Consider the following 24872-nt stretch of genomic DNA (forward strand, 5'->3'; position numbering starts at 1 on the left):
TTTGATCCGCAGGAATTTATTCTTGATATTGTGATAAACAGATGCGATTTTCCTTTTCAAACTTAGATTCATCTGTAGTCAACATAATGGATCATGGACACTCTCTTTGTCTCTGTATATTCTTTTGTGCCCTTGTATTGAGTTATTGGGGTAAAATTGGTTTAGATAAACTACCAGTTTTTGTCTTTTTGAACAGTTCCCATTTATGTTGGGTACCCTGAGACATTTTTTATATCCTAGCTCAAGTGTCATATTCATGTCTTCACAGAATTGTGGTCAGATATAATATTTGACAGTCTTATCGGAAAATGGATAGATTTTTTAACCGAGAAGTTTGTACCTTGTAAATCAGAGAATATTCAATCTTGATGGAAGAAGCAGCTCAGTTTTTTTATTTTGAAGATTGATTTTGTATCCAAGAGTTGTTTTTCTGTTATTCTAGTCTTCAATCTATTGACTACTTTATTTGATTTTTATATAGGTACGGTTCCTTGGGTGGGAGTGTGGACTTTGTAAAGATGGTGGCGTCCTTGGGTACTTCATTGTTAATCAACTCAATGATAGAGCTAAGTTATTAGCATGAAATTGGGTGATGGAGAAGATCTGTATGCGCTGTTCGCTGGGATTCTCACTATGAGGCCATGGAATAGAGTCATCGACCCAGCTGCTGATCATTTAATTATAAAAGGCAATGACAGTGACCGTTCAGAACTCCAGGTTATTTGCTACTGCTACCATTCTTTATCAATTAAGTTTTTGGCTTTGAACTATTTAAATTACTATATCAAACATGTACAATGGAATGAGAGTTTTGAGTTTTCACACTATGACCTTGATAATAAGTTACACTGTACACCTTATTATCGAATACGGTTATCCTACCCATGCAATAAGTTCGGGAAGGCCATCCTACATTGTCCCTCAGAGCCATCACCCATAAGAACGCTTTGATATCTTAAAAAAGAATAAGAAATTTTTAGCATTCATTGAAATTGTATCTACGGTTAGTTGATTAAGTCGCATTGTAGATCTCAAGTTGTCATGTTAGGCTTTATGTGGTGGTGCTCCTGAATCTTGATGGAGCGGTATATGCCTCTATTTGATTGTAATTGGTTTCTTCTGCTTCATTGATTTTATTCATTGTAATTGGGTGTATGCTAGAACAAAAACCAATTACCTCTATTAATCTTTTCCAGGGAGTGAAGGGAGTAAGGTACAACATGAAGATAGAGCTAAAAGACATGTAAATTGGCATCTTTTAAGTTTGTACACTACTCTTGGTATGTCATAATCTATGAAGGCTAGTATGTCGTGGTCAAATCATGATCCTTTTATCGAGTATATTGGATATATATACTTTTCATAGGAAACTGTTTAAAATGTTTTTTTAACTGTACTACTATCTGGACAACTTACCAACAATTCAATTACTGATGTTATTAAAACTAAAGTGAAAAAGGATGGGTATACAGGGCTTTTCAGAGGATGGAAACCCAGGATGTTATTCGACGCTCTTGCAGCTGCAATCTGCTGGTCAACCTATAAAGCAGGTAAAGGTTTCTTCCAAGAACTCAATGACAGCAGAAGCGGAAGGAGCAGTAAAGGTTCATGAAAATTTAGGAAATGAAAAAGAAACACAACTTTGCCATTGTTGTATTTGCAGAAGCCTTGAGCTGATCCAAGACAAAGATTTGATAGTGTTTCATGTAAAGATGGTGTTGTCCTTGGGTACTTCATTATTAATCAACTCTATAACAACCTATAAAGCAGGTAAAGGTTTCTTCCAAGAACTCAATGACAACAGAAGCGGCAGGAGCAGTAAAGGTTCATGAAAATTTTGGAAATGAAAAAGAAACACAACTTTGCCGCTGTTGTATTTGCAGATGCCTTGAGCTAATCCAAGACAAAGATTTGATAGTGTTACATGACATGACACCACCGATAATCTGGAGTTTGAGCAACTTGAAGACCTCATCATTGTAGAAAAGGATGTTGGGTAAGAGCTGGATTAAATGTTAATTACTAATTTGATTTTGTTCATTTGAGAATGTTTTATTTGACATTATACAAAGTCTGATTTTGTGAATGTGAAATCGTTGCAAATCCCCTTAGCATACTCCAACGATTAATGTATCATATGGGTGACATTGTGATGCGTAAGAGCACTATTGAGGCAAGGATCATAGTTAATCTTTCCTGGTCTAAAAAAGTCCCTGAAATTGAATAGGCAAGATCTAATCTCTTGTAAGGCTTTTCGAGTATTGTTTGTGGCGAACATCATATCTGGGACTTCTATGGCATGTCCCTATGTTAGTGGTACAAGTGTTTATGTGAAGACTTTCCTCCCTGATTGGACACCTTCAGCAATCAAGTCTGCCCTTATAACTACAAGTACTTTGTGCTGCAATAAAGATTTATTTGTTTGTTAATCATTCAATTCATATTTGTTCAAGTGTTATTAATCTTGTAAGTACTTATGTTTCTTCATTCATTCAATTCATGTGGTTGTTCACTTATTCTAACTCTTGTAAGCACTTATGTTTCTTGGTGTTTTTAGCTTTCCCCGTAAATCCAACTAACCCAGATGCTAAATTTGGTTATGGTGCTAGACATATTGATCTTGTAAAGGTTGTACATCCTGGCTTAGTCTATGATGCTCTTGAAGGCGACTACCTAAAATTTCTATGCAACATAGGGTATACTACGGAGCAGACAAAACTCGTATCATTCAAGTATATTTCAAGAGCTCAAAGTTAGGTATGTGCATGCCTGTCTATATTACAGCGTGTTATCATAGACTGCTTTCTTGTTTGGATTATTTAGGCATATTTTTATTTTCTATATTTAGCATCTATTTATATATTAATTATATATTTGAAGGGGAGATATTTTTATCTTAGCAATATGATAGTCATAAAGTGTACAAATTAAGTCAAAAGTTCAAAATTACGAAAGAATAAGTTATAAAAACAACTAAATTAGTAAATTACTTACCCGCCCAAGCATTTTCGAGCCTTTTATGTTTTTGCAAATTCGTCATAAGTTCATGCAGCTTGATCTCAAAAACTCTAGCAACAATTTCAGGGAAATCGATGTGTGTATATCCAGGAGCAATCTTGTCAATACATTTTTGAACTTCGGGCTATTTAGGATTGCAAGTAAAAGTTATGAATACATCAGGAGATCCAGCCCATCGACAAATCGCAATAGCATCTTGATAGTTTTGCAGCATATAACGGGGAGCTTCGGTGAAAGAAGATGGTAGAACTATTTACCTTCCAACATAACCTGGTTTTGAATCTCCAGAAAGTACTGCATCAACTAATCCTTGATAAAGCTCATAACGAATAGTCTGCTGGTTATTTCTGACCCAATCAACTCAAATCTGTTCTAAGTACAGTAAGAATCAACAATAAGTTGTTGTTTCAAGCGTCCACCAAGAACAATTGTTTTTCCTTCTTTTAGTCTCATTTGCAATCTGAAAGCGTAGAACTCCCTCATGCTTATGTTTGTCCTTTTCCCAACTTTGACATTATTTCGATAAGGGATATCAATCCTGTACCCATCTTCAACATGAGGAAACAAAAGAGGATATTGCATGGCTAGGAAACTTGGCTACAATTCATTTATTCTTTTAGACCATATCCTATTTTGTCCACCACAATATCACGGTAATTACTAAATTCACTCTCTTCCTCAACAATAAGTGCAGCAACTCCAGATGATGTCAGCATGTTATAAAGTCTCTCATCCTTTTGTCTTGTACTAATAAGCTTTATACTGAAATCACCTACTTCAGACTTTTTAAACCTGTCCCTTGCCATTCTATAAGTCTCAGTAAGTTTGTTTGTATTGTTCAACATATCTATCAGTCCTTCACAATATCTGGATCCAACTCTTCTTCAGACCCGTTTGTCAAAATTTTCTTACTAAGAGAGTTCATTCTGTTCACAACTTCATTATCAGTATCATATATGTAAAGTTGGGAAAACTTAGGGTGTAAACCTTCAGGTGGAAGCAAGGTGCCAATTTTGTGGTGGTTTTGCCCTTTTATCTTGTAGACGTATGGACCATGACCATTGTTTATTGATTCGTGAACATCACCTCCTATGGATGTGAAAGCAAACATGCTGTTATATACTCTGATATTTTTCATAAACGTTTTGGATCTGGAGCCAAAATTGTAGTTCATAAGCCCATTTAAAAAATCAGGTGTATCTTTCAAAAAAGGTAGTTGAACTTTCCCTCCACCGCAACATATAGAGAACTTTGGATTTTTAGGATTTTTTGTTCAGTCATTCCTTTCTTCATACCAAACAATGGCATCACAGTAAGGACACACCAATGTTGGTTCTCCAAAATCCAACGGTTAGAAACAACGTCCTGAATTAAAATGAATATTAAAAACTATAACTAATAATATAAAAAAATAAAAAAATATTAAAAACTATAACTAATAATATAACTAATATAATACTTACTTTCATGCAAAACTTCACTTGGTTTCTCATTGGAAACTTCAACTTCCATATGGTCATTTGTATCGTTTTCATCTTCTACTTCTGAATCATTCCCAATGATTTGAGAATCGTACTCATCGTCACTTTCTCCAACACTGTCCAGTTGATATAAGTGATTTTTTTGGGAATAATGGTTGTCATCGCTTGTTTCACCATCACAATTAACATAATCATGAGCTTTACTCAATATACGTCTTCTTTTATATTGACTATTTTTAGATTTTTTATTATTTGACTATGGTTCATCCACTGTATAAGAATAAAACATGTTAATTACAACTCAAAGGCAAGTAATAATGAACAATGAAGAATGTCTTACCAGGTTCATTAGGAAACGACTGGGAACTGTGTTTATCTTTTTTGTATTTGACTCGACGATTCTTAAACCAATTCTTTATATTATCTTCTGAAATTTGACCATGTACTGACAGTTCAGTTGTCAAGAGTTTGATTTCTTCCTTAGTATAATATGAACTTTTTTTATTAAATGCACTTTCAAGTATCTGAAGTTGCATCGCTGTTGCAGACCAATGTTTCTCATATGAAACTTCAACTTCAATATGGTCATCCACTGTATAAGAATAAAACATATAAAGTAAACAACTATAACTCAAGCAACAATGAACAATAAAGAATGTCTTAACATCTGTTGACAAAATTATAATGGAAGACCTTCCACTTGTCCATTCTTTCTGGATCTCTCCCGTTTGTTATAAAACCACTTATTCACATTTGTTTCTGTAGCCTCACTATGTTCTTTCAACTGATTTGTGATATCTTGGATTTGCAGTTTAGTAGGTTAATTGAAATGATTGAAGGTCTGCTATAGTATTTGAATCTGCATCGTTGTAAGACTCCAACATTTTTTGGTCGTCATCTAACAAATTAAGGCATTGAAAAAGACACTTAACCCGCTCTTCTGTGAGGAAAGAATTATGTTTTATAAAATCGACATGAGACAGTGATGTTATATATGTACATATATACACACACACAAAGTGTTTTTGTCTTAGAAGTCTAATACAATGGGAACTCTATTATATATGGACATATATACACACACGAAGTGTTTTTGTCTTAGAAGTCTAATACAATGGGAACTCTATTATCTTGTTTTTGTCTTAAAAGATTGCTTTTATTTGCCGAATGTGCTGCCTTGGGGCATATTTAACTGATAATGATCTTTGCGTGCTTAAGCTATTCTGGGACTTTAAGCTATTCTGTTTTTCACACTTTGCTTGCCCATCTATTCTTTTGGAACCTATGTTGTTTGTCTCCCTTGAATCTTTATGTAGAATGTGCTGGGATCTCTTGAGGTTCTTTTAGCTTCATGGACCTGGGAGTATTCTCTTTGAGGGGTAGTCATGTGTGGTACTGTGGTCCTTGCTCCGTTTCTCTGTTATGCTAGCGTGGAGGTTTTGAACGCAAGTGTTGACTTTTTGAGTGCGTTTATGCTGACTGTATAGTTGGGTGAAATTGGAAGAGTGGGATTATAGGCACAATTTATCTTTAGGTGGAATAGTGGTTTCATTATGCTTGACTATATTATGTTGAGTCGATACTGCTTTTGGGACTAGTGGGTGGTCGTGGCTGTGTTTTCAATTCCTAATTGTGTATACCTATTTTTTTACCCTATTTAGGTTTTGTCTTGTAGAGGGTGTGATTGCGGCTTCTGGTTGTCTTTAATTATATCAATACATTGTCTCTTTTGAAGTTGTTATTGTCGTTTCCCCGACTTTCCTATCTATTGGTTTATGAATAATTTTTTTTCTTTAATGTTATCAAGTTTCATTATCTTTGGCAGGATTCTCTTGAGAGCAGAAGTGAAGCTTGTAGAGACTTTTTTGGGCGTTTGAAAGAATCATTGGCAGTTTGGGGAAGCATATTACCATTTGATGCCAGGTATTTACATTGCTGCTGTTATTTGCATTAAATATTTGAACGGTTAGAAAAGAAATGGCAAATTTGGTCTAGTGTGTGTTTTTTTTTATTAAGATCTTGCTTCTTATATAGAAGTGGGACACTGTAGAAACTATTCAAAGAAACATAAAGAAAACTGTTTGAGTGACCTAGTACTATGAAATGTCTTGGAGTTGGTTCTTCTTTTCATTCTCTGAAATATGGTATAAATGGCAGGTGTTATTTGGAATCAAGCCAGATGGAAAGAAGAAGTTCATTAGTCAACTTCAAAAGGATTAGAAAATTGTAGCCATGGTCAGCGATGGAATCAATGACGTAGCTGCCTTGGCAGCATCAGACATTGGAGTTGCCTTGGGTGGAAGTGAAAAGGATCAAAAGGTAAGCTATGTGGTGCGTTTGGTAGGATATAACTTGGCAAGATGGAATACACAATGTCAGTATGCCTGTTACAGTTACACATATTAATGTTTGATGTTTGTGTTTCATATAGATAAAAGGTCTATTAGAGGTATAATTTAGTATTACAGTTTGGTGGAACCATTCTACTTTGCTAAGGAATAAAGGGTGCTAAGCATTCTACTAAAATTTCAATTTAGATAAACATTCACGGGTAAGTCATCCACCACTACTTGATTTTTTTTTTTTTTTTTTCCTTTTCTTATTTCTTTTCAGTTATATTCTTCGTATGTCAGGGGTTCCTCTTGTGTACTTCAAATACATATGAATGTTTTCACATACACGTGATGAGGTCTAAGAAGGGCATGAGCTAGAAGGTCAGAAATTGCAAACCATTTCAAGCTTAGATGGTTTGTTGAAACAACAGTCCGATCCTTGGTCATTGTAAGATGAAAAAGCACCAGTACTTGTTGACCCAAAAGAAGTTAAAGCAAGAAGTTGGGGCTCAGGGTGTGTAAGTTGCACAACTTGAAGGATCAAAACAAAAGGGGGGAAAAAAAACTTTGGTACGAGTATACGACAGAAGCAGACATCCAAAATCGGCCTTGCAATGGTAGATCCAAATCTAGAGGAGTTGAGTTCTTCTACCATTATCGGCGGACACTGATCTCTATAGTAAAAGATTATTAAAGAATTGTTAAGGTTTATTTTGATTATGAAAGAAGATTTGTTAAGGTTTATTTTGAAAATAATGAGAGCAGTCCAATATTAAATTTGGTGGTACTCTTACTTCGCAGTTTATTTCTCCTTTTTTTTCTCCTGATTTCCAGAGAGTACTTTTGTAGTAATACCTCTTTTCCTCATCCAACTCTTCATGTTTGTTTATATAGGACTCAAGGATGTGAGGTTTGTAGGACACGTTGTTGCTGTGCATATGTAGATACTGATTTAAGTTGCTGGGAGTATAAATTTAGCATATAATTACTAAATTGATTCTATATTTCCAGAATCCCTTAAAACTGGGATGAAGGCTAAAAGTAAAGGGGTAGGCGGAGAGTTAGGAGACAAATATCGATCTTATTCACTGCAACCTGATCATGATCTAGAAATTGTCTTCTTCGACAGCACTGGGAATTATAAAACAGTTTGTTTAAGATATATGTTATATAAACATATACATCAAATTCATTCATTTATCAGAAAATTTAAGAAGTCATTACAATACAAAAATAACTCTGCAAGTCCATTCTTGGCTGCCTAAGCAACAAGTGGTTTTGAGCAAGCATGTTACATGCTCTAAGGGTATGTCTAAAATAAACGAAGTTCATTACAGATGTATTAACCTTGTTCTTTCTTGAGCAAGCAGCTTAAAAGCTTCTTTCATTGCCTGCCACCCACAGCTAGAGTATCATGATAACCATCACTTTTAAAAGCATCATCAAACTTAATCTTCACCAAACCAAGTGGTGGGCAAATGGTGATGAATATGTTATTGTCTTGCTGCCCCTACTAAGAAGCTCTAATGCCATCAATTACGCTCCCTGCAAATGACATATGAAGCATTTATCTCAAAGGGTATGTCTAAAATAAACGAAGTTCATTGCAGAAAGATTTATAACAAAATATATTTGTAAGCAGACGTATTAGCCTTGTTCTTTCTTGAGCAAGCAGCTTAAAAGCTTCCTTCATTGCCTGCCACCCACAGCTAGAGTATCATGATAACCATCACTTTTACAATTGCTTACAATTTTCCGCCAAAGCATTTATAGCATCTTCACCAACATCCCTAAGTACTGAAAGCCTCAACTTAGGACAACACAAACCAACCATATTAATAGCATCACTACTAATCCCCTGTAGATTTGATACTCACCCACCTTAGATTTGATCTTACACCATTTCTTACTACTAGACTTCCTTCAATATTTCTCAACATAAAAGAAACCTTGGAAGTCAACCAGCTTCACATCCATCGCCTCCTTCTCAAGACGAAGTGATCCTAACTTCAACAATAATCTACTAACCTCCTTCTCAATCTCTTCCATCTGTTTTGTTTTACAATCTAACCATGGAGACGAAGTGTTTTATTGAGAGAAGAAGTCAGAGTTTCCTTATCTCTCGTAAAAGAAATAAGGACGAAGTGGGTTTTTTGGGTTAACTTTGTGGGTCTTCGGAAAATTCTATTTTTCTCTTCGATTTTGTCGAAACAACCCTGGGTACTTAATCCCCCCTGGGTACTTAAGATTTGTACATATCTACATGACTACTTTGGTCAGAAATTCAGCTCTTAGTCCCTCACCAACAAGTTTGCTTAGTAAGGGAAAACACATTGTGTTACACATACTCTAACACAGACCAATGAGAAGCAACCCAGAGGCCTTGTGTAATCTACACTTAGTGAGTGAAACCAAAGGTAAATTACTATGTATATACCTTTTACATTTTGTGCTTCTCATGCATCATGGGTTCACCATTCACAAATCAAAATTTCCAACATCGTACATTCCACTTCATTATGTTCAAGCAATACCTTGTGCTAATGGTTAATTTTCTACACAATCAAGAAATAAAAGATGTTTACCTTCGAAGAAGAAGAACCCAATTAGTTTGCCTTTGCCGAAAGAAACCTAAATCGAAGAAGTGATGGTGAGTTGCTCAAGAAATTGCTTCATTCTTCTTGTACGTACTTGAACGGCTTGACTTGTACTTGAAGTAAACAGAGCAAGCAACCTGAAACCAACGCCAAAATAATATATCATCTTCTTCCAAAACTATTTGTAAAAGAGAATATAAATAAGGCATTCCACTACGTTATGCAAAACTAAAAGAGATGCCAAAAAAATTGTATTATAAGGCAAACCCACAGTTTATTCAAAACATCTTAATCTAGTATCCCATTCTTAAAAGAAAAAGAGTGAGATGGTAACTCACATGAAAAAATAGAGGTTTCCCTTTGTTAGCAGTAATTAATCATATACTGAAAAGCTTTAACCCCGCCAACTATCCAAGAAAAGATGACCTTCAGTGAAGGACGTCTTGAGTAAAAGAAGCTTTAGTCATCAAAAGGGTCAGGATTCTTCATTTGATGCACAACCCAGGAAAGAGCCCTTGTCATCCTATACACCAAAATGTACATACTATAAGATTAATGAATACAAATTACATTGTTAAGTTTAACTCTTTATAAGGTTAAGCATTTAATAGAACCAATATTAAATATCGTTAGGAACAACCTAATAACTCACATACACTTTATAATTTGGCATAAAACTACAGTAAGAATAATTGCCTGAGCATTATAACACCCCGTGTTTTTATTATTTTATTTTCTTAATAATAATAATAATAAAGATAATAATAATGAAAATAGATAAAATGGATAGATGATAACTATCAGATACGGATAAAAGCCCGTAGGTAAATGGATAAGTGTTGTCCTTGTTTTTCGGGGAGTTTTCTCACGTAGAGTTTTTGGAAAAAGAACACAGCGAGGGTTTTTAGAAAAAAAAATGGGAGTTTTACTGAAGGAAGGAAATGATGGTTTTTCCTGGTAGCTGGTTGATAATCGGAGAGCGCTACAGGTGAGTAGAGTTAACTCTCACCACTACTAGAACTATGATTTTTACTGTTTAGAATTTATGAATTTATTGTCCATATAAACCGTTATTGTGAGTATTTTAGTTTTCTTTTTTCTCGCGATATCGCCTATACTGTTTATTCGAGAGATAACAGTTTTTACGGGGAGTATAACAGTTTTGGCGAAGTCACGATGTTTTGATTTTTTCCGCTCGTTCTCGGCCCATGATTTGTTTGCATTTTTTTTTTTTGTATTAGTAAAGTCGGTTATAATTTAGGCTGTTGGGAGCTTCGACAGAGCATCAATGGCGGCCGACAAGAACTCGCCAGTTTTATTTAAGAAAAACTTTGTTGGTGGTGTGGGTTAGGTAGTGGGATTTCGATTGGTGGTATCGGAGGTTTTCGTGGGTCTTTGTCGAAGCTTTTAGAGGCGTCAATGGCGGCACGCCCATCCTCCGATAATTTTAGTTTGAACCGTTAGTATTAGATTTCTTGTGTTATGATGTTGGTCGAACTTCGTGATGTTTTATATTTAATGTGTCGGCTTGAATGGATGGTTTGGTGGTGGTTGTAAATTTTGGACATGGGTGGTGTTGACGCTTGAAGGTCCGAGAATGGCGTCAAAACGCAGCGTTTTTGAAGAGTGATGACATTGGAGTTGGGTGGTATTGGCGTGTTGGGTTTTGGGGAGGATTCAAATCATTTGGAATGGAAAAAGGATGTGGACGGGCTGTTGAAAGGTTGGGGAAGCCATTAATGGCAGTCCGAAATTGAACTAGATCTAGTTTTGGGTAAATCTAGATTTAAGCATTTGAGGTTTTCGGTGTTAATTAAAGTAGTGGGGTTTGTGTATAGGAGTCAAACCGACTTGATGAAATGGGGGAGATGGTGGTGGCCGGAAATTTGGGTTCTTTGGTGGTGGAGGAGAACCATTGAGAAGATGACGATTTGGGCTTGGGCCTGGGTCGGTTTTCTTTGGGCCAAACCCCTTATTGTTAGCTGGGCCGAAATGTTTAAGTTCTTTGGGCCAAGTTCTATTTCTTGTTGGGCCCGATTTTATGTTATTTGTGGACTAGTTTAAATTAAAGTTTTTGGGCCGGTTTCAGTTAAATTTTTGGACCGAACCACTTAACTGTTTTGGGCCAGTTTCTAATATTGCTTGGGGCCAGTCCATAGGACTTAAAATAGATCTAATTAGGTCTTTAAATGTTTAGACTTTCGGGTTCTAAGGCTTGGGGTTTGGGCTCGGCCAGTTGGGTCCCAATCATTACCTTAGTCATGAGCCTATGAGCCATGCACTTTGACCTTAGCCATGAACCACGGCTATAACCCTGAACCTGTTGAACTTGGAAACGACAGTTTGACTTCGACTATGATGGTTGACTTTGACTTTGACCAGGGTTGACTTTGACCAGAGTTGACTGTTGACCAGGGTTGACTTTGACCAGTTGACAAATTTGACCTTTTAACTCGGATTATGATTTGTGTTATTAAGATAGGTCTAGGGCTATTAGCATACTTGACTTTAGGCTAAGACCTCTATATATACGTGTGTATGTGTATTAACTACTATGTGATTTTGCAGTATTTTATGATATGCAACGTTATGACACTTAGAGATCCATGAAATTAATAACACGTAAATCAAAAAATACATTTATCAAGATACTCCTTTGTTATCTGAAATGATATATACAATAAAGTTCAATAATGCGTAAACAAATTTACCACCTCTTTTAGAACTCTCCACGTCTAAAGTTTTAGAATTGAGTTTTATGACTGTTGATGTCATATGTTAGGAGGACATTTATTGAATGTGTCATAAATGGCCCGTTAGCGTTATCTATGGGTATTCATTGAATGTGCCATGAATGACCCAGGTATTCATTGAATGTGCCATGAATGACCAGATTGTTTGGACTACCCTAGAGAGGAACTAAGGTATTCGCCTTGCGGGTTAATTGTATTCCTTGAGTGTACGGGAATGTAAGGTTGGGTATTCCTTGAATGTGGCGGGAATGACCTAAGGTACATAGGTTGTGAAATGGGTGTATAAGAAAAGTAATTGATTAATTGATAAGAGAAATGGATTTGTTTATATGAGTGTGCTTGGGTTTACCTTTGAATACATATAGAATATCTACATATGTTATATATACAAGTTCTAACTTTCTTTTGCAGGAGGGTAGGACTTAATAATATTTTGTGCAGGGACGCGGTCCTACCCTTATCGCGGCGGATATCGGTAAGTGTAATTCAATTATTTAGATATTAAAAAGAGTTATTAGAATGAGTTAATACAATGGAAGTTAATAAAATGGAAGTTTTGCTTGGGAAGAAACTATGCCGGTTGAGATGACGGAACTAACTGTCTTCCAAGCTGAGAATGATTAGGTTATGATAGATTTAAAGTGTTAGTTGGATAAGTAAAGTTTGAAATGTTTATATGTAGTTAGTCTACTCATACCAGCAAATTCAATTTGCTGACCCATGTTTGCTTTGTTTTGGCAACGTGGGTGTGTTCTTGGGAAAATAGAGTGGAACCGCGGCGTGTGATTGGGATTCGTGCCTGGAGCAGTCCGTTAGTTTTCTTTTAGGTCTGATTCTTTATTGGAAGAATGTAATAACGTAGTTTACTTTTTTCATGGCATGAGAACATGGTAGTGAGGAATTTTATATTGAGAGTTTGTTTGATGTTTTATTTGGACGGATGATATCTTAATAAAGCAATGGCGGATAATTATTGGGATTATTTTAATTGAAGTTGTTTCTTTTATGACATGGCTATTAGGGTTTGTATGTGTAGTATCCTCCGTCATAGTCTAGGTTTTTAAACAAGTGAACCTAGTGATGTTTGAGATATTTATATTTCAAATATTCACTTTGTTATTGTTTAGAAATTCGGGCATGACAAGCATCCTTTGCAAGTCACATGCAATCTGCTCCTCAACCTTGCTCAAGTCCATTAGTTGCTTCTACAAATACTAGGCAAAAGAGTGATAGAAGAAGAGGTAAAAGAAAAGTATCGGATATGAGACATAGTTGTGTGTTAGAAGAGATCAAGACATTTTAGCTGCTTGAGTAATTGGTACAATGAGCTAATGGGAAAGTTTTTCCTATGAAGAAAAAAAAAACTTCATAAACGTTTACATCTTATAGAAACCTAAATAAAATTGGTTCGAACGCCTGATGGATTATGAATTTTGATGCAATTTTGCTAAAATTGGATCAACGCCAATCCACCTCAGTTTACAACTATTTTTTTTATAAAGATTTCGATAAATAGAGGAAAATAATCAGTAAGATAAGTTGTACGTGATACAAAACAAAACACTATATATATATATATATATATATATAATGGATAATAATGGATAACAATATCTATATTCAACGTATGTGGAATTTTCATCAAGTTCACTATTACCAGAAAACATAGATCAAAAGTCTTACCCACATTAAATTTATATCCTATACAGGCCTAATATTGATGGGTAATTTGATAATAGAATCAAAAGACATCAACAAATCGTATGGTAATGCACAAACTAAACTATCAAAACTTAAACTTTGTCTGAGCCTTATACATACTAAGAATCGTTATGAACAAGATAAGCTCCATAACAACAGAGACTTTCTAATGGAACTAACGTAGAACAAAGTTACACAGGTTTGGCTGGTAAGAGGTAATAATTATTTTGTGTGATTGAAGTTGGTAAGTGCCGACCAATAATATTGACTACCACACACTAGAGACTATTAATTATTTGAGAAGCAGTGAACTTCTCCCTCGTCAGATTTACGTGAAGAAGAAGCGTATAGAATTTTTTTGAGAGAGAGATACCAATAATAAGTTTGGATGGCACTTTAAATTTGAATCTGACGCTAGAGATTCGTTACCTAGTATTATTACTATCTCTTCCATTTTTTTATAGGTTGACCAACAGATTGCAGCTGCAGGGGCATGGAATAGCATCCTGGGTTTCCATCCTCTTGTACTCAGTAGCATTCTGGGTTACCTTGAAAGAGATGGTGAAGATAGCATAGTCGGAGCGCCAGAGAGGAGAGAATTCGTGGGGTTTTTTGTGGGGGTTTTATATCTTGTATATATCTTTGACGAATTGTTTTTTCTTTGGGTCTAAGTGTTTAACTTTTCATTGGGTTTTTTAGGTTTGGGTTTGATCACTTTTGGGAGTTTAATCAAAAGTACATAAACATAACAATTTAACATTCAACACTTAACAATCTTTTAAGAATATAATTCAAATTCTATTTAACCATGAACAATTCAATTGAATTAATAAACACGCGTAAGAATAAATACGCAACTATCAATCAAAAATATATTTTATTATAAATTATGATATATTGTTTGATGTTCCTTTTTGCAGGGCTTGCATCCAAGTGTTAGAGACCTCAAGAAATCAGTTGCAAAGGAGCTTGTTCCTCTGTAGGAGAAACTCGATTCATTGAGCTGCCAAAATGTGGAAGCAGCATAGAAGCCTAAAGCTATAAACCTAGATGAGAAGCAGGTAGTTTTTTGTGAAACTAAACTCAATAATGGATGCACACCACCAAATCGAACACATGGAACGGGTAAATAAAGCTGAATATCAAGTTAAAGTTAAAATTCTACTGAGTCACTTTCTAAAACCGAGGCAAAGAAAGAAAGTCTACCCACATTGGCATTGATGAATTCAAAAGAAGAGGTGACCAATGGAGAATGCACCTAACATGATTGAACGAAGAACCTGGTTTTGGGCCTGAAAAAAAATATATATGGATGTGACAGCATAGACATTTGCAAATTTGAAGTAGCAAATTGAACTGAGCTACACAAAGATAATTTTCAAACATTTCCACAATGAAAACAAAATTCTAAATAAACCAAAAATAAACAATATTTACTTCAAGAGCAAGCTTGAATCTTTGAAAATTCTTTAACTCTTTAACATCACGACAAAGCTCCCACCTTGAAAGACTCTTCCCCTTTTTATCAACTTGATCCAAAACAAAAGAAGACCCAACATCAGGATTCTCTATTAATGAAATCCTCTTATAAACCCCAGTTCATTTCTGTAATGGGTTTCTTTTATATTTTTTGTTGTTTTTTTCGTCATTGTAAATTTTGAGCATCCAACAACTTATTGAACGGTTACTGGTACGTGGGTGGGTTTTGAATGAAGGTAGGTTAAACTATTAAATGGGTTTTGAGTATAATAATGTTGAAGATATTAAATGGTGTCAGAAACACTTAAGAAACTTGAGAAAGAGCGGTCTCGAGAGATAGGGCGGAGAGAAAGGGTGGGCAAAATGGGGAGATCGAGAGAGAGAGAGCAATTAGAGAGAGGAAAAATCGAGAATTAGATAGAAGCTTTTTTAAGTGACGAAATTCTCTCCTCTTTTTTCGTGAGTAAATAGGGTATTTAAAATTTACCGACGTGGACACCTCATAGCGCAGCAAAAGTGACTGCTATTATATATATATATAAAGATTTCACACCAAAAATATTTCGGCATTGTTGTTTTTTTTGTTGCTAACAAGGTAATTGCATGTATTGCTATTAGCAAAATAATGACAGGTCATACGCAAAAGAAATTTGCACATGATCATACGCATATTTTGTACTTAGGATTTTGCTGTCTGGTCCCAGCCCCAAAGCCGTCTAGGCTGTTCTTCTGACACACATAACGGTCATCATCTGTAAACAACCACTAGATGCACTGTGCATTTGTGCAAGACCTTGCATAAGAATAGCAAGAGAAAGTTTGTTTTATTTATTTATTCGAGGTTTAGGAAGCTTCTTGTAGAAAATAAGTAAATCGACTGACATTCCAAGGAAACAAAAAAGCGACTAGCAAAAATGGATGTACTCTTCTCATCTTACAAAATATACTAGGTTCAACGTACATGCTAGGAACACGTGGGCGTAGAGAATCATCAAACTTGACCACGGTCTTCTTTTAATCTCAATTTTTTTGCAAATTGTTGACAAGTCAAAATTGTGGGTCCTACCTTCAGTCAAGCTTGCGACTCTGAGGGATCCACGAAGGCTCTTTGTAGAAATCAGAATTGAAGGCTATTTTATACTGGTGAACCAAAACAAGTTTTTTGCCATAAGATTCTAATCTGTAATCAAGACTGATGATATCAATTAGATCAGCCTAAATTTGCTAGATTAGTTGATCTAACTTCGCACTGGCCAGTTCATTTGAGTGACAAGATACGATATAAATGGACGTAATAACCAAAATGAAAATTTTAAAAATATGACTCAATACATGTTCGCGATATATCTAGAAAAGATTTATAGACATCAAGGGCTCTGTAGTAATAGGAAAAATATGAAAAAAAAAATTGCTAGAGATTATTCAGGTCCGCAGAAAATAGTCAAATAGAAAGTAGTAAAAGCTCACATCACGCCATGGTTCTTGTTACCTTCCTTGTCCCTAATTTCTATCAAGTAATCAAGTGTGTTTCGTGTACCACCTGCATGAGTTATTTGTACAAATAGACACACTTCTTACACAAATTCTAATTTTGTTTCCACCTTAGACGCAAGTAAGCCATGGTTCCTAATTTACGAGTGTCATTAAACACAGGAGGCGTTTCAGAAAATGAACTGCCTCTGAATGAAAATGACTCACAAGACATGGTTCTATACGAGGTACTAAATGAAGCTATGGCTATCAATAGCTCCGACTCCAGAATCCCAAGTCAAGAACGAAATCGTACAGGTATGAAACCAGCACGAGAAATTGGGAAGAAACATTATAGAGGTGTTAGACGTCGACCGTGGGGTAAGTATGCTGCTGAAATTCGTGACTCGTCTAGACATGGGGCACGGGTATGGTTGGGAACATTTGAAACCGCGGAAGAAGCTGCTTTAGCTTACGACAGGGCTGCATTTAGAATGAGGGGTGCTAAGGCACTACTCAATTTTCCAGCCGAAGTAGTATTGGCCTCGTCAGCTGGGGAGAGATTCAAGGTCAATACGAGCTTGGGTCGTACGAGTTCTGTTGGGAGCTCTAGTACCGGGGTGTCAAAGGGGGATGACCAATCTGAATCGGAAGATAGTCTAAATCAAGGATTGCATATTTAGAATCAGTGTACATAGAATTGTTTGTTTGTTTTCTTTTTCCGAGTGTTGTCATGTCTTGTATGATGTAGAGGGGTATGATGTAGGAGTGTTATTCCGGCGTCCTATGATGCGATGATTGAGAAGTAGAAACTGGTTTAGTGCATCAACGGGATGGAGTGTGGTGCTTCGCAAACATTCGTCTCTAGGCTCCTTATAACACTCCGTGTTTTTTTATACGTATTTTTCTATTTAATTAATTAATTTAATTGTTTATTTTAAAAATTAAATTCGGATTGGATTTCGGGATACGTGGGGTTGGTTTTGGGTTCGAAGCCGGATTGTTGGGAGGCTTTGGGTTTGGACCCAAGATATAAACACATCGTTACAGAGAATAGGATTTTGAAGATAATAAAATATAAAAAAAATGGAAAGAAAAGAAAAGTTTGGTTTCTTTGGAGAGGTGGAACCATGACGATTAAATTTAGGAAAATTCGTCGAAATTAGTTAAGGTGAGTAGCTATTTTGCTATTTCAATCGAACTTATGGTTTTCTGTATCGACATCGTTCATTATCTTGTTGTGTTGGACTTCGTGCCATTTGTTTTATTAAATTTTATTAAATTTGATTTGATCTGAACTGTCGAAACTTTGGTAAAATTGGTTTTAAAACTGTCGAAGCTATGAGCAAGCGTTCATGGGCGCTACCCATGAATCTTACCGCCGTTATTATTTTTTGTTGTTTTGTTGGTGGGTTAGAAACACGAACTTAATTAAACTGTCGAAGCTCTGTAAAAGCTTGCACGGTTCGTTAATGGCGACCAAGAAATCGCCGATAATAGTTTATGTAAGCTGTGATGGTTGTTTTTCGCTTTTGATTGGGTTGATGTTGGAGGTGAGTGGGGGTTTGAGTGAGTCTTTGTTGGGGCGGTTTGAAGCTCGAGAAATTCATTAATGGCGTGACCCGAGCTTGAGGCGACGCCCTCGATAATTTGATTTTTATTGTTTTGTTGTTTGTTGATTGATTGAAGATGGATGAATGAATGTTGGGTTGATGTTGGGTGTGAGGTACATTGAGTGGGGAACATTTGGAAGCTTGAGGCCCGACTATTAATGGTGGCCGAAATTCTTAGATCTAGTTTGAAGAAGAGTATTGAATCACTGATATTAGAGTTTTCGATTTTGTTAAAGATATAGGGGTTTCTATGAGGATCAAAACCGTGTGTTTGGAATTGGTGGTCGTGTGGAAGGTGTGGTGGTCGGTTTTTGGTGGCTGATGAGCTAGAGAAGATGAACAGTAACAAATTTCGGTTTGGGCTTTGGGCCTTGGGCCAAACCCTTTTGGTTTTGTTTGGGCCCGGATTCTATATTAAGTTTGTGGACCAGTTAAATTAAAGTTTGGGCCAGTTTCATTTGTTTTGTTTGGGCCCGATTTAATTAAGTTTTGTGGACCAGTTTAATTTAAAGTTTTGGGCCGGTTTCAGTTCAAATTTTTGGGCCGGACCACTTAACTGTTTTGGGCCAGGTTCTAATATTGCTTGGGGCAGTCCATAGGACTTAATATAGATCCAAATCGGTCTTTAAATAGTTAGACCTTTGGGCTTTGGTTTGAACTTTGATTGTGGACTTTTGACTATTTAATTGTCTTCACGTTTAGGTTGTAAGTTGTATGGACAAATCAAATGCTAAAATATTCTTGAAGCCCTGCAGATAGATTGGTTTGTCTTTATCTAATAAAGATTTGGCGTTGATATGGCGTATTTTAGACCGTGACAAGATTTATATTTTTAGAGACATAGTCATAAAGACCTTTGACTTGGCTATGATTAAGTCTATTGGGATAGGTGCTTGACTTTAGGCTAAAGCCTTTGTATATATATCGTGTGTATGTGTATTAACTACTTATGTGATTTTGCATTATTTTATGATATGCAACGTTATGACACTAAGACATCTACGAAATTAATAACGCGTAAATCAAAAATACGAGGAATCAAGATACTCATTCGTTCTCGAAATGATATATAAAATAAATTTCAATAATCGTAAATAAATTTACCGCGACTCTTTTAGAACTCCACCGACTCAAGTTTTGGAATTGAGTTTTACGATTTATTGATGTCATATGTTAGGTGGGCATTTATTGAATGTGCCATAAATGGCCCGTTAAGCGTTATATAGGGGTATTCATTGAATGTGCCATGAATGACCGGATATTCATTAAATGTGCCATGAATGGCCCGATTGATTGTTTGGACGCCCACTAGAGAGGAACTAAGGTATTCGCCTTTGGGTTAGTTGTATTCTTTGATTATGCGAGTGTTTGGGTTACTTTTGAATACATGAATATCTACATATGTTATATGCAAGTTCTAACTTTCTTTTGCGGGAGGGTAGGACTTAATAACCTTTGTCTTGAGGGGGCGGTCCTACCCTTATCTGTGCGGATATCGGTAAGTGTAATTCAATTATTTAGATATTAAAAGGAGTTATTAGAATGAGTTAATACAATGGAAGTTAAGATAATAGAAGTCTTGCTTTGGAAGAAATTATCTTAGGTTAAAATGGCCGAACTAATTGTCCTTCCATTTGTGAATGATTAAGTTATGGGATAAAATAAAGGGATTGTTTGAATAATTAAAAGTATGATAATGGTTATATGTGTTTAGTCTACTCATACCAAGCCAAATTCAATTTCTTACCCATGTTGTTTGCTTTGTTTTGTAGCGTGGGTGTGTTCTTGGAAACATAGGTGGAAGGCAGTGGAATCGTGGCGTGTGATTTGGATTCTCGCCTGGAGCAGTCTGGGAGTTTAGTTTATTAGGTCTGATCTTTGGAATGATGTAATAACGTAGGTTACATTTTTATATGACATGAGAATACGATGTTGGAAACTGTTATTCTTAAAGTTTGTTTATGTTTGTATTGGGATGGAAGAAAGTTTTTAATAAAGTGATAGTTGAGGAATTTGGAGATTTTTTTGGTTAAGTTGATCCTGTTGTGATGTGGGTTTTAGGTTTTGACATGTGTTGTATCCCCCCGTCATAGCCTGGGTTTTTAGACAATTGAATATAGTGATGTTTGAGATATTTATATTTCAAATATTCATTATTTTAATTGTTTAGAAAATCGGGCTGTGACACTCCTACTTCAAAGTTGCAAATTAGCCCAAAGTGGGACTATGGCATGAAATTAAACTTGTGCATTAGCAGTTTTGCCAAGCTAGAACTTAGTTGCAAAGTGGTAGTAGTCTTTGAAAGATTAGTATACAATTTGGTTATATACATGGTCAATATATATGATATTGGTACTCGAATTGAATCTATTGAAGAAGACCAGATCTTCTTGTACCAGACCAGTTTAATTTGGTGATAAACTTAGTTGGCCCTAGTTGCCAATACTCTGAATCTACTTCGCATTGCTTTTTACAGCAAACAAATCAAACCAAGTTTACAAGAAACATTTAAATAATCCCAAAAGCAGCCTCTGTGTACGTCCACGAACTAATCTCCACTGTAGGTAACCGGGCATGTCACTTGAGCTCAAACATTTTGTCTCTCAAATCAATGTCACATATTCATCTATTTAGCACAAGAAGGTAACATAATGGGTACCCTAACGGCCTAACATAATTAGATAATGCATTTGAATAACCGTTCCAAGAAACATGACTTAATTCTGAGCCGTTTATTTGACATAAGCAATCTTTGGACGCCAAGACTATAAGGCGTGCCAGAATAAATTTGAGAAATTGAAAAAAGAAAAAAACAGCTCAAAAATATGTTTTTATTGCAACTTTATAGCTCACAGTTTTTGAATCTTTGGCAATGACTTCAATATTTAGTATAATGATACCACTACGGCACTACTTCAAGATTATCCTCACCAAAATTCATATACTAAATAAACAGTAAATGAAATCAATAATTCGACACTATTACTACACTTGAATTCGTCTCAGATTAATTATCATCACATTCTCAACTTTTAGGACTGATGTTATTGATGATAGAATTGATGGTACACAGGAACACAAAGTACTTACATTAGATGATCAACTGCTAGCTATTCAAAAGATTGGCAACAACAATACACATATCACAGATATCCTTCAAAACTTTATTCCTCTGAGTCAATGGTGAAGACTTTCCAATTTTAGCAAAACCATTCTCACAATCCAGTGCATCATGAGCAACAGAATTCATGAGCCTCGTAAGCTGACTATATATTTCTGAATCTATGTTGTCAAAGGCGCCTAAAATGGACTTATCCGCCTGCCTGTAATTGCTACGACAATGTAAGAGAGCCTTAACTAGGTGTTTATCCTTTCTGACTTCAGGGTCGTTGTGCAACAATGTAATCTGTTTTGCAGTATCTGCTACTTTATTATAAGCTAAGAAGTAAGTGATTTGTGCAAGGCCAACACTATCTGCATTTGGTGCACGAAAATCTGAGTAAATGGCCTCAACGCAGAATGTGTAGTTTGAGACTTGTTTGCAGACGTCGTCGATTATCTTGGTAGGTTTGATCACCTGAGCAGAGGTCACAGAGAAGAATATGGAGATGAGGATGATTGGGAATAGATTACGAAGAAAAGCCATTCTCTTGTTTGATAGAAATTAAAGAATATCTTTACTTCTTTATAGATTGAGAAAGCGTGTTAAAAATACTAAGACTGATGTCATTAATTAACAAAATATAAGCTATAGGCCGGAATGCCAATAAATGAATTCAAGATAAGAGCTGACACCCTTTTTCATTGACCAGAGATGATGTTCTCACATACAAACTCGTTTTGGATCTAGGCATGTACAATGTTTTAGTGTATTATTGTAACTTTCAACGTTTTAAGGCTGAAGTCTGAAGCGATTGTGTCTAACTAAACAAACCAACTTAGGATGTAATGTGGCCATGTGGGAAATATTCACCTTATCTTGCGCCAAATATTTGTGTGCAAAAGGAGTACATACATACACAATAACAAATGAAACAAGAATTTCAGTATATTGCAAATTGTTATTTTCTTGTACCACAGTCATGACCACTAATGAAATTCATAACTTCTCTCAGTATCATTTTTCAACTTCGCTTTTCAGTATTATTGTGGTATTGTGGACCAAAGGAAGAACTTACAACTAGCTAGTCCAAGATGAGAGAGAGAGATACCATTCTGTTTAGTCCAATATGACAGCCGACAGCTGGAATATATGATCTTGTTCTCCAATCTCAAACCTATCCAGCACAGAATTATATGGTCAACCAGGCCAAAAACTGACAGTCACTGTGAAGCCTTCACCTAATGGTGTTACCACTTACCACTTAGTTTCAGCCATTAGTTTCATACGATGGCCTAATACTCTGAAGAGAGAAAACAACTTGTCTGTTGAGGACTTGAGGCCCATTAATTTTTCGGTTACTCAGTGTCCAGGCCATGTTAGGAGCGATTAAACTGAACAAAGAACATCAGTAGAGGATGCGAACGTATCTGGAATATAAGGTGGAAAACCTTGTTTAACACTTGAAAAACACGAATAAATGACTGGTACTACAATTCGCATTTCTGTTTGCGCTCCATGTTTCCAAAAGAAAATCGCATCAGATTCACACTCAAGTTTCTATATCAAATGCGACACATGAACTTATTGAAATTTGTATACCTCAATTATTATACTTTGTTCGGATACCAATTTACATTCACGCGTCAATGGCACTTGAGTTTTATCATGGAATGTAATTGGTATATACGTGTGGTCCCTATTCGGCTATTCTAAATCATATCCATTCAATCATGTAGAGCATCCAGACACTTCTCAAGTTGAAATGTATAAAGAAAGAATCACGTGCACGCATTTTCTTGGATATATACACATTCAAACCAAAATGGCGTCTCGTTTTCTCTTCTCCATTCTTCTGCTCCCCTTCATCTTATACTCTACTTCCTCAGTAGAGGTGAATCAGGTGATCAAAGCTACTGCGTTGATCGACAGCGTCTGCAAACAGGTAACAAACTACACATTTTGTGTTGATACCATCTACTCTGCTGACAAACGTGCTCCAGATGCAGATAAGTTCCTCCTTGCGCCTATAGTCTTCCGCGCAGCCTACGACCGTGTATCCACTACTCGAGCACATATTACATTGCTGCGTAATGACACCATACTCAGAAAGGATAAACATATAATCAAGGCTCTCTTACATTGTCGCAGCAATTACAGGCAGGCGGATAAGACCATTTTAGGCGCCTTTGACTTTATAGATTCAGAATACTATAGTGATCTGAAGGACTTCGTTCCTAGGCTTGCTCGTAGTGCAGTTGATTGTGAGAGTGGCTTCAGTAAAATTGGAAAAGCTTCCCCGATGACAATGATGAATAAGTTTCTCAAAGACCTCACTGATATTATTACTGTTGTCTGCAAACTTTATAACTAGTTGTTAATCATCCAATGTGATCTTTTTTACATTATTATTCTTGTATCTTTATTGTCATCTTCATCAACAATTTCCTAATAGTTCGAAGATTTGTTCTAGTATCGTAGTCCAACCATGGCCTATATTGATCATTGATTGATTGTGTTAGATAACAGAGAACGTCTAACCAAAAGACAATTAAAGTCGTCATTGCAACTAACAGTCCTTTATAATCTGATCATGAAATCAACACTACTATTTTCAGGAAAAAAATTTAACCAAAAGACAATGAAACTGGTCATTGCAACAGTCCTTTATAATCTGACCATGAAATAATCTACACTACTATTTTCAGGAAAAAAATGATGTTTAATTTTCTCGATTTGGGGTCATCACCTTTGTTAAACGTTTTGTTGGAATTCTCCTTCGTGAATTTCAAACTACTTGTACAAAGTGGAGAATTAGAACAATAAGTGTTCTCTCCTACTTTATGTTTGTGTGATAGTTCCACACTCCCACATTGGTAAGCTACCACTAATTTTGTTGGGTTTGGCCTTGAGCTTGGGCTTCTCGTGTGTGATATATTAGTACGCTTGGCCAATTCCCAAAATTGGTTTTTCTTCTAGAACAGGACGATTTCCTAATTACAATAGGTTTCTAATACTGTTTTAAAAACCAAAATAAACATTTGATCTCTATATAAACAGGACTCGTGTCCAGATCTAGATACTTAATTCAGAAACCCAAAAACCTTTCTTTCTCAACTAGCATCAATACCTTTTCTGAAAAAACTCTACACCTTGATCCAATCCAATGTGGTTAAGTGAGGACAATATCAATGCTAGTGAGATCTGTGAGCCTAACAAGTGGTATCAAAGCCCGGTCCATGATTGGTTGGACTAACTATCCCAGCCCTATAAGACAAGAAGTTGATAGAGTGGTTGTTGTATGTTGCATGCGGACTCAAGGTGTAA

At 35.9% G+C, this 24872-nt stretch overlaps 2 protein-coding genes and 1 long non-coding RNA gene across 3 annotated transcripts; 2 read left to right on the top strand and 1 right to left on the bottom strand.

Annotated features, from left to right (window-relative positions):
- Nucleotides 1–16862: 16862 nt before the first annotated feature.
- LOC147476781 (pathogenesis-related genes transcriptional activator PTI5-like) lies at nucleotides 16863–17781 on the top strand. The gene has a single exon (XM_086584316.1). The coding sequence runs from the start codon at nucleotides 16982–16984 to the stop codon at nucleotides 17513–17515; it is 534 nt and encodes a 177-aa protein (XP_086440442.1). The 5' UTR covers nucleotides 16863–16981; the 3' UTR covers nucleotides 17516–17781.
- Nucleotides 17782–21551: 3770 nt separating this feature from the next.
- LOC147476782 (cell wall / vacuolar inhibitor of fructosidase 2-like) lies at nucleotides 21552–22091 on the bottom strand. Its single transcript, XM_086585829.1, has one exon. The coding sequence runs from the start codon at nucleotides 22089–22091 to the stop codon at nucleotides 21552–21554; it is 540 nt and encodes a 179-aa protein (XP_086441955.1).
- A 1258-nt stretch (nucleotides 22092–23349) lies between these two features.
- LOC147476783 (uncharacterized) lies at nucleotides 23350–24017 on the top strand. Its single transcript, XR_015208265.1, has 2 exons — nucleotides 23350–23490; nucleotides 23549–24017. It is a non-coding gene; the product is annotated as an uncharacterized LOC147476783 (long non-coding RNA).
- The last annotated feature ends 855 nt before the right edge of the window (nucleotides 24018–24872 follow it).

The sequence above is a fragment of the Coptis chinensis genome, chromosome 9 (assembly GCF_015680905.1).
Source record: "Coptis chinensis isolate HL-2020 chromosome 9, ASM1568090v1, whole genome shotgun sequence".
NCBI classification, from domain to species: domain Eukaryota; kingdom Viridiplantae; phylum Streptophyta; class Magnoliopsida; order Ranunculales; family Ranunculaceae; genus Coptis; species Coptis chinensis.